This window comes from Aulonocara sp. 'chitande type north' Nkhata Bay, linkage group LG18, assembly GCF_057382095.1.
Source record: "Aulonocara sp. 'chitande type north' Nkhata Bay isolate Kocher_YH1m ecotype deep benthic linkage group LG18, A_spYH_male_GT1.1, whole genome shotgun sequence".
Lineage (NCBI taxonomy): Eukaryota > Metazoa > Chordata > Actinopteri > Cichliformes > Cichlidae > Aulonocara > Aulonocara sp. 'chitande type north' Nkhata Bay.
Window position 1 is genome coordinate 4,383,825 of NC_141361.1, and position 10,920 is coordinate 4,394,744.

Sequence of the window (10,920 nt, forward strand, 5' to 3'; positions counted from 1 at the left end):
CAAACAAATATGCAAAAACAAATAGATATATAAATAAGAGAGAAACCAGGAAGGGGCCAAATACCAGCTCTGTACACCATAAGTTATATTAAAAATATCTTATTGCATGTTTCAGGAAATCTGTGCATTTTCTGAAACATATTTTCAACCATTGTCACGTCTGTGCAGTTTACTTTTTTTGTTGTCATGTCTGTGTTTACCCACCAGGTGACGCCTTTTCTGCACTTCCTAAAGCCTCCCTGGTCAGTTTAATGCTTAGTCCAAGTTTAGAGCAAGAGAAGCAGTGATAGGCTCCATGGCAAAAAAAAAAAAAAGGCACAGAAAAGAGCTCCATCTAAAAAATCAAACAAAAACAAAAAACAGATGTCACAGTACTTCTCTCTGTCCTGGATTCTCTGCTGGATGTTTTGTCGACTCACCTCCAGCTCTCTCTGCCTCTCAGTCCTTTCTGCTGCAGCTGAGACTGTGTCGTGGCCTTTATGTTCATCCACAGAGCAGAGATAACAGATACTCTGCTGATCAGTACGGCAGAACATCTTCATCACCTCATCATGACGAGAGCAGATGTTCTCCTGGAGCTTCTTGGAGGGCTCCACCAGCTTGTGTTTCTTTTCTTTTTGTTTTTAATGGAACAACATTACACTGTGGCTGAAGGTGATTCTAACAGTAAGAAGCCAGACAAACTAAACAGAACTTGAAGCCTTTTTTGAAGTTTTTTTTTATCTGTGTAAAAATCAAAGGCAACATCTTCAGGTCCAGCAGTGATCAGCAGGAGCATCTTGGAGTCCAGCATTCCTTAGCTGTTCCACTAACATGGAGTTTTTCAACAGAACAGGAGTAATGTCAGTGACTCTAAGGCTACGTTCACACTGCAGGCGAAAGCGGATCAAATCCGACTTTTTTGACCCTATGCGACCCATATCCGATCATGGTATGACAGTGTCAACAGCACAAATCCAATATTTTCAAATCCGATCTGGGTCACTTTCCTATGTGGTACTGAATCCGATACATATCTGATGTTTCAGAAAACGACTGCTGTTTGAATGGTCATGTCGCATTAAATCCGTCTTTTACGTCACTGACACAAGACAGACCAGCTCCGAAGAAGCACCCGATAAGACACGAACGCTTCCTGGCCATCCAGTGAAGCTGTTGGGAAGACAACGTTGGAGAAACATGAACATTTTATTTGTACTGTATAATCTGCAGATTCTGACAGAAATTTCCAACTATCCTTTGAAGCACCGCTCCTCTCTAAAATAACAATAAGGATCATTTTTAAATAACAAAATAACAAAATAACTTAAAGCAAAATTGGGAAACGTAAAGTCCGAAACAAGTCTTTATATTAAGGTCATCAGTCAAACAATACTGTTTGGTCTGGGTCTAAACAGAGCGCGTTGTGTGTAACGTCTGCTTTTGCGCATGCGGGCCGCTTTAAGGGTTCACACTAGAGCGCGTTTGCTGTGTAGACCTGCAATGACCTGCAATGTGAATGTAGCCTTAGTTTCACTTCCTGAAACTAAAACTAGACTGAGCTCTGATCAAAAGAACATGGGTTTCTGCTGTGAATGGGGTCTGTCAGCTCTTATATGTCACAACGTGTTGGTTCCACCATCTACAACCTCCAGATCTGACGAGCAGGAAACGAGAAAGTATGTTGACAGTAGTGTGAATTTTGTTCACTGGTAATTTTCATCATTTTTGTAAACAACCTTTTTTTCTGGCAAAAACAAGACGATAACCAAATAAAAACTAATGCACACACTTCTTGTATTCACACTTTTGTAAACAAATACAAACGAAATCCAATCAGAATTCAGTTGTGTAGAAAGGTGTGAGTTTCACATTCGATATCAATGAAAATAAGATGCTTTGTAAGCTGTGCTGAGCAACTCCTACCAGTAAAAATATGACATCATCTGTTGCAACATAAAAAAAAAAACCCTCTTTAAAAAATCATTCTTCTCAGTTTCTTGTGCAAATCTGCTGAATGCAGTATTTCTCTTCCTTAAAATAATTCAAATATTCCAAATGAACAGAGAAAAGTTAGCTGATAAACAGGGAGACTGTTTAAAAAATACATTAGTGTCATAAGTTAGTTTGTTTGTTTTGTCTTTTTTGTCTACTTCTCAGTACAAACCAGTAGTACAGTGTAACTACACTGCCAGAAAAAACAGGTGTATAGGTGACAACACATAAAAAAAATTTGCACCACTGCAGAGCACAACACTTCAGGACTCCAAACTGAAGAACTCTACACAATTAAAGTGCAGTCAGGTCTCCTAGATGCAGTCACCTGAGGGCATGAAGCTTTCCCTGCTCTACACCCAAACACATTATTAAGACTGCAGCTGTTCTTTTTTTAAAATAGGTAATATTTACATAAAACACACTACTGATTTTACGTTCCCCTAAAAGGTCCAGTGGAAGTGGGGGGAAGACACAAACGGTGTTTGGTTTGAAAAAAGGAGACAGGGGTGCAAAATTGTTAAAGAGTTTTATTAATTTTCCTATTCATACTATAACTAAAAGAGATGAATAAGCCACTAAACCTTTTAAAGAAGGAAAACAAAGAAACCCAGGAGTTGGTCACTAAACTGAAAAGTAAGTCACCGAAACACACTCCTCACCACAGAGCAGGACAAAACACCATAAAATTGACTGACAGCCCAGATATTCTGTGTTAAAGTCATGCAGACTATCCGGGCTGTCAGTTCATTTTAGAGAAAGACATTGCCCTTCAATGAAACTGCAGGTGCATCTCCACTTGGCACAACAGTAATGGGAAACAGTGACAGCAAGAGAGAGAGAAAGAAAAATGGAGCAGAGAAAGTAACGTAGATAGACCTATCCATCTATCTCCCCCGTCTATCCGAGTTCACAGAGCTCTGCAGCTGTTACAGTTCTGTATAATCGGTCCATAGAGTGGCTGAGTGAATGTGGTCTGGAATCTGAAGGAGAGCCATGGTTTCAGGGAGGCTGTAGAAGGATAGAATATTGGCTTGTAAATAAAAAATCATCATGGGTAGTGATAGCCTCCAGGAAACAGGAAAGAGCTCGACCTAAAAAAAATGGCCCTGAAAAACATCAAGAGAATAACAAGAAGACGTTAAGGTACCACCTATAATGTTTGACTGACAGCTGAGCTCTGTGCAGTGCAGAGATGTCACAACAATGATGGAGAAAAAAGAAATACACACCAAAATGAAATACTTTAGTCTATTTAAGGTTAATGAACTCAGCTTTGTTTCCGTAATCAGAGTAAAGCCAAAGTCCAGCATAGAGCGGCTGAGTGAATGTGGTCTGGACTCTGTGGAGGAGAGTCATGGTTTCAGAGACGCTGTAGAAGGACAAAATACCTGCTCTGTGATCCAGGTACACTCCTACTCTGGAGGATGGAAGACCTGGGACAGGAGTTTTATAATTGTTGTACCAAAATGTATAACTCTTTGTATCACAGTCTAATGCCCAAGATTTGTCATTACGTCCAAATGCACATTCATTTCCTGATCTTTTGATATTTTTGTACACAACTGCTAAATAAACTCCTATCCCTTTCCTCTCCACCTCCCAGTAACAACGTCCAGTCAGACTCTCTCTACTCAGGACCTGAAACCATTCAGTGAATCTGTCTGGATGATTAGAATTAGACTGTTGTTGAATCATTGCTATTGCTCTTCTGTTCCCCTCTGATAATAACATATGTTTGTGTGCTGTGTTTGGATCCAGTGTGATTTCACATGAATATTTTAAGAATCCAGCTCTGGTCTTTGGCTCTGGTTGTGACAGTGAAACATCCACTTCAGTGACTGTCAGTGAGATGTTTGTCCGTTCCTCTCTCAGAATGTCCTGTAGTTTATCTCTGACCTCTGACACAGCTGCTGTCACATCCTCAAAGTAGCTCAGAGGACGGATATTGATGCTGGATGAGTCTGTAGACTCACTGAGTGCTGACAGTGAGGGGTAGTTGTGTAGAAACTGGATGTGATCCTCTGTGTGTGAGAGCTGCTTCAGCTCAGCATCTTTCCTCTTCAGCTCAGTGATCTCCTGCTCCAGCTTCTCCTGAAGCTCTTTGACTCGACTCACTTCAGTTTCCTGCTGGGATCTGATCTGCTGCTTCACATCAGAGCTTCTTTTCTGGATGAGATGGATCAGCTCAGTGAAGATCTTCTCACTGTGCTCCACTGTTTGATCAGCAGACTGATTGATGGCCTCCACCTCCTGTTGAAGCAGCTTCACATCTTTCTCTCTGTCCTGGATTCTCTGCTGGATGTTTTGTCGACTCACCTCCAGCTCTCTCTGCCTCTCAGTCCTTTCTGCTGCAGCTGAGACTGTGTCGTGGCCTTTATGGTCATCGATTAAACACTGATGACAGATACTCTGCTGATCAGTACGACAGAACATCTTCATCACCTCATCATGACGAGAGCAGATGTTCTCCTGGAGCTTCTTGGAGGGCTCCACCAGCTTGTGTTTCCTGAATGTAGGTGAATCATAATGAGGCTGAAGGTGGTTCTCACAGTAAGATGCCAGACACACTAAACATGAATTAAAGGCTTTCATTTTTCTTCCAGTGCAGACATCACAGGCCACATCTTCAGGTCCAGCATAGCAGTGATCAGCAGGAGCAGCTTGGAGTCCAGTCTTCTTCAGCTCCTCCACTAAAACTGCTAACATGGTGTTTTTCACCAGGACAGGCCTCGGTGTGAAAGTCTGTCTGCACTGAGGGCAGCTGTAGATTTGCTTTGTATTCTCTGTATTCCAATGGATTTTAATACAGTTCATGCAGTAGCTGTGTCCACAGGGAATAGTCACCGGATCCTTCAGTAGATCCAAACAGATTGAACAAGAAAAAGTTTCTCGGTCCAGCTGAACTCCTTTCGTCGCCATTTCTTCTCTGAGTGTCAGTGACTGTGTGAGTTTCACTTCCTTATAACTGAAACTATTCTGAACTCTGATCTAAAAATCTTGTGTTTCTACAGTTAATGGGGCCTGTCAGCTCTTACAAGTCACTATATTTCGGTCAAAGTGCAGATCGGAAGGGGAGGGAACATGGATAGAGAGGAGGTGCTGAGTTTCATTTTGGGTTCTTTTTTTTGGGGTTGTGTCTTTTTTTAGACACACTAACGTAGGACATGGCACTGTCAAAATAAAACAGGAAATGACATGAACACAGTGACACAATACTAACACACTACAAAGGAAACTAAAACCTCAGAACTAGAAAATCTTAAACAGAATTAAACTGAAACAAAAGATAATAACAATCAAAACAAAACCACTGAGTCCACAAACTCAGGACCATGACACTATTGTAATAAAACTTGTCTCATGTGTGACACTGAAGAGATCCCAAAACTTTGTTCTAGTTACATTAATGCAGCACTTTGCATTGTACAGAAAGTATACCTTACAGTATGTACAGTACAGTATGTAGTATGACACCGATATCACCTTCAATGTAACCACACCGGTTAGAAACAGGTACAGGTGATCAACACAGAGAACAAATGTACCACTGCAGGGCATCACACTACAGCACTGCAAACAGAAGAACTCCACTTAGCTAAACTGTACAATCAGGTCTCACAGATAAAGTCATATGAATACATCAAGCTTCCCTGCTGTACCCCCAATCACACTATTAACTGCAGCTGTTCTTTAAAATTCAGTAACATTTAAGAAAACACTATCAAACCTTCTCCTCTTCATACAGGAACCTTGCCTTCCAGCATATTTTTTACCTTCACCACCAGCAGCTCCATATAGTGTAAGAACTGCTCCTATTCTCTGATGATGAATGTAGCATTGGTTGGCCTGAACCTTTCGTATCTGTACATTTACCACTGAAAACAGAGGATTAATTACATGTATATCAGGGCAAAACCAAATATATTTATTAGTGTGCTAACCACACCACAGCCATGACAAAACACATCTTTTGCAGTCTGCTTCCTGTCCTTTAGCCTACATCTTACTTAAGCTCTGTTTAAACTGTTCAGGTGAATTATCTGATAACTTATACAGTTTAAAACCTGTGTTGATTTAGCTGGGGTGGTGCACCCATGTTTTCAAATTTTACCTGGAAGATATGCCTGTGAAGGTTTTCAGTCATCCAGGTCATCGTAGTTTAAAGAGCTTGGAAAGAAAAGTGTCTTGACTTCTTTAAGTTGCTTGAAGACATTTCACCTCTGATCTGAGAAGCTTCTTCGGTTTTAAGGTCAAATGGTGGGGAGTCCCAGATTTAAGAAATTTAAGAAAGACAACTCAGGAAATTCCACACTTTACTAACAAAAACATTTACTTCTCAATCAGAACCCACACTACACAGAGAAGAACAGGAAGACTTCACACCTGAAGACAGTCAGGAAAATGGGTGAAGAACTTTTCAGACAGTAATCTCACTGAACCTGACAAGAAAGTACTAGCCAAAGGACTCAATTTTGCCATTTCTCCTTAACAGATTCCCATAGTGAACCTCATCACAGCCACAGAAACCGCCATAATGAATAAAATATCACAAACAGAAGTAGAGCAAATTAGGATGTTTCAGCCACCCTCTCCAGTGCTAAAGTTCCTCCATCTAACCATACAATACAAGAAAAGAAGGCCGTTGCTTCCCTGAGCAAAGACCACTACCACACAAAGATTACTACACTCCTCAGTGTCAACAATACCTACGAGACCAGACAAGCAGCTACAAAAAGAAAGTTATCGCTTGCCTTCAAGAATTTGAAAAGGACAAAATCATTGACCGACCTACATATCATCATCTATACCCAGGGGATGGCATACCCAAGTGTGGGTATAAAGACGGGATCCCACTCAGACCCATTGTTAGCAGCATAAACTCTCCCACTTACAGCATTTCTAAACACCTTGCTACCATCCTAGCACCCCTTGTGGGGAACACCCCAAATCACATCAAAAACTCCACCGACTTCACGAACAAGGTCCAGAAACGTATGCTGGGCTTACACTGTGTGATTTTTGGCCCATTTTGAGCCGATTTTTGAGTCGTGCAACCATTTTGGTGATAGGCCCGAGTTTGGCCTTCATTGTGCGTCGTGCATCGCGTAGTATACGTGGGGTAACGAGAAGCGATTCACACCTCACGACCAGCTCCCGATCATCAAGCGCTTGGTCGGGAGGATTTCAAACCTGTTTGAAATCCTCACGACTGTCGTGAGGGTGTCGCCACAGCCGCTCACACTGCGCACAATGAAACAATGGTGTCCTTTGATATAGTCTCTCTCTTCACTTACATACCCACCACAGAGGCAGTGGAGACTGTCAGAAAACAACTACAAGAAGACAGCAGGAAGACAAAACCAGCTTCACCCCAACTAGATTTGCACACTGTTAGACTTCTGCCTTACCACCACATATTTTAAATACAACGAGGGTTTTTACAAACAAAAACATGGATGTGCCTTGGGCTCCCCGGTGTCACCTATTGTAGCCAACCTTTACATGGAAGAAGTGGAAAGAAAGGCTCTTGGCTCTTTTAAAGGCAGAGTACCTAGCCACTGGTACAGATATGTAGATGACACCGGGGTCAAAATCAAAACCCAAGAAGTAGAAGCCTTCACTGCTCACATCAAAGTTGTGGATAAAAACAGTCAAGTCAGCAAAGAGGCACAGAAAAGAAGATCAAACACCAGCTAGGGAGGATCAGAAAGACAAACGCAACAACATTGCCATCCCCTATGTTGCCGGTTTATCGGAAAAACTCAGGAGAGTCTTCTCCAAGCGCGACATCCCAGTGTACTTCAGACCCACCCACACACTCAGACAAAAACTGGTTCATCCCAAAGGCAGAACTCCTAAACAGAAACTTAGCATCGTAGTATATGCTGTACAATGTAGTGAGGAATGCTCAGACCTCTACATTGGAGAAACCAAACAGCCACTTAACAGCATGGCATAACATATATATAAGAGACACCTCCAGGGGGCAAGACTTGGCTGTCCATCTGCATCTAAAGGTTAAAGGTCATTCTTTTGTTCACATTTTGGACAGAGAAGAAAGATGGTTTGAAAGAGGAGTGAAAGAAGCCATCTATGACCACTGTGAATGACCATCTTTGAACAGAGGCGGTGGTTTACGACACCAACTGTCTGCCATCTATAATCCAGATTTAAGATCCCTTCCCAGACGCCTTAATGCCCACTCACACCCTGGGCCTTTTGCCCTCAAGAAATCACATGATAAGGTGGGGCTAGGGTTCACCTGAAACCTTGGCTAATTGTGACCTACACCCGTTTTAACACCTTGACTCGTGTGATTAGGTAGAGGATTAACAGGGGGTTCATGACCCCCTTTGGGGGACACTCCCCTAGGACTTAAAGCTGGGACTCTCCACCATTTGACCCTAGAACTGAAGAAGCTTCTCAGATGAGAGGTGAAACGTCTTCAAGCAACTTAAAGAAGTCCAGACGCTTTTCTTTCCAAGCTCTTTAGACTTTTACCTGGAAGGTTTAAAAAAACATAAGAAATCCAACAGAACAACAAACAAGTGGATATCACCATTATCCTACGATGGGATCAATGCTTTTGTTTCTCATTTTTTATGTTCAATATGCACACTTGGGTTATGCAGCAGGACAATGATTGGAAACACACAACCAACCACCTCTAAATGGTTTTTTTTTAAAAGGAAAAAGGCTTTAGGGTCACCTGGTACTGGCCTAGTGGATTTAAATTGGGTTGAGATGCTTTGGCATGACATTAAACAAGTTGTTTATGCTCTAAAACTTTCCATCACAACTGAATTAAAACTATTCTTGATTTGACCTGAAACAAGTGTAACAAATATGCAAAAAATGAGAAATTATAAAAGAGCCAAATACTTTTTCATAACATTGTATATAGGTTACTGAAGATTCAGTGAACCTTAAGTGAAAGTTACAGGTATGGGAGTCTAAACAATTTAAATGCTTGACCAAAAACAAGACAATAGCTTATCTAGCTCACAATATAGCTTTTTTTGTTGGACATTTAAGAGGTTTTTTTTAGAGAGAAAAGCTCCTTATTTGTGCACATGCATCCACATAACTGGCTAAATGTTTTTTAATAGGACCCTAAATTGGATAAATGCAAGAAAATGGTTGGATGAATGGATGAAAAAAGTCTCCTTGTTTAAAAACAATTATGTGTTATCTTTATTTTTAAGGATTCAAGCACTAGGTAATAAGCTACTTCTGCCATCTAGTGGTAAAATTATATATTTTTGTACAGCTCTTAAGTTGGTATTTGTTTGTTAAATGTTTTAAATTTTAAGTTGAAAAGTGACCTTTTAAAACAGTTTTTTAAAGGGTAAATGACAAGGTAAGACGATAAGCACTGTACACAAAAATTACCAAAAAAGTGGAGGTTTCATGACATTTTTGAAGTGCTTTTCCAAAACTAATGTCATCAATCTCAATGTGACCTGAAAGAAAGCTGTTTATTTATTAACAATTTCTTCTTGTCAAGTCATTCACTTCTTTTCAGTTCATAGTGGAATGAAATGCAGAGGTAAATGCCTTTTCATGAAAAGTCATATAAACTTAATTTATGATAAATGGCATTGATACTGTGAAGACTACTAAAAATAATTTTGACAAATTTGATATTGTCTGGTTGCCACATATTGTCTAAGTTTTTTAACTAGTTGGGCCACCACATCTGGATATGTCTTCACCTTTCTGCACGCCTTCCTGGATGAAGATATTATTACTTCTATAATTATCAAATTATTCACCATTGGCTGACAATTACAAGTGCCAAGAGATTTTTTTATAACCACTACTAGCAGACGTAGTCATACCACACATCCAAACACCTTTTTATGAGCCAAACTATTACAGCTGAACTGTTCTTAAGGTATCAAAAGAAAATGTAGTTATTCTGCAGAATTCAGTGGTTATATGGTTTAATAATACTGCTGCAGATGTCTAAGGCTCAGCTTGCTTCCAACAATAAATTATGCTAAGCTATGTAAGACATTCCTTGTAACAAAAGTATCTGTTATGATCCTGGGTCGGTGACCCAGTGAGGATCAGGACTGTCCGGCCTTCGGTTAGCCATTCTGAGTGTCTCTCGTCAACTAGCAGCTGGCTCATTTGTGCTGCCAGGCGCTCGTGGAGTGCAGTCAGCTTCTTCAGCCAGAAGGCGCGAACCATAACAGGACCTGGTGCTGTCCAACTCTTCATACTGGAGACCCTTTCTTGGATATCTGCCACTGTGATGGTTACTGGACCCTGTTCGGGGAGGTCGCTGTGGTCTGCCCTCAGATCCACTAGCCACTGAGCACTGCTGTTATGGGTTGCGTCCTTCTCCCATATGCTCTTCCAGTATTGTTCTGTCTCCAGCCTTGGTGGTGCTGTTCTCATATTGTTCCCCTGCCCCTGTACACCTTGGCTAGTTCCGTGGAGAACAGCTGGTTTATTCTCCTGCCTTCTATCTCTCTGGTGTACCTCTTCAAGCGGCTGGCCAAGGACGTGAGTCATTGCATGGCAGTTTCCAGGGCCTCAGATATGGACAGCTTCCTGTACTTCTTAGGCACCTTCTTCATTGTGCCCTTTTGCAACTCCGATAGTTGGTAATCGTGGCTGTAGGTATCGTTTGTAGTGCTGCATTAACATCATATATAACTTTCAAAGTAACTAGTTACTAGGGAAAGTAACTTTGGTTTTACTCAGAATTCTCTTGTTAATGTGTTGCTTCTGTAACTGGATAGCCAGCATGATTGCCAGTCCTCTAGCTTGCTTACTTGCCACAAGTGCACTGTGCCACCTACCAATAGAAAGATAATGTGCATATTTCCATGAGAGAAATCCCACGCCTGGACCGTCGTTGACCACCGCCATGATTCTAGCCTGCTTTTTACATCCAACACAAAGTGCTAAACAAGAAGAGTTCCCAGATGG

The 10,920-nt window shown here is 41.2% G+C and overlaps 1 protein-coding gene across 1 annotated transcript; it reads right to left on the bottom strand.

Moving 5' to 3' along the window:
* Positions 1–2,486: 2,486 nt before the first annotated feature.
* LOC147307697 (tripartite motif-containing protein 16-like) lies at positions 2,487–4,925 on the bottom strand. Its single transcript, XM_086273006.1, has one exon. The coding sequence runs from the start codon at positions 4,894–4,896 to the stop codon at positions 3,226–3,228; it is 1,671 nt and encodes a 556-aa protein (XP_086129132.1). The 5' UTR covers positions 4,897–4,925; the 3' UTR covers positions 2,487–3,225.
* Between the last annotated feature and the right edge of the window lie 5,995 nt (positions 4,926–10,920).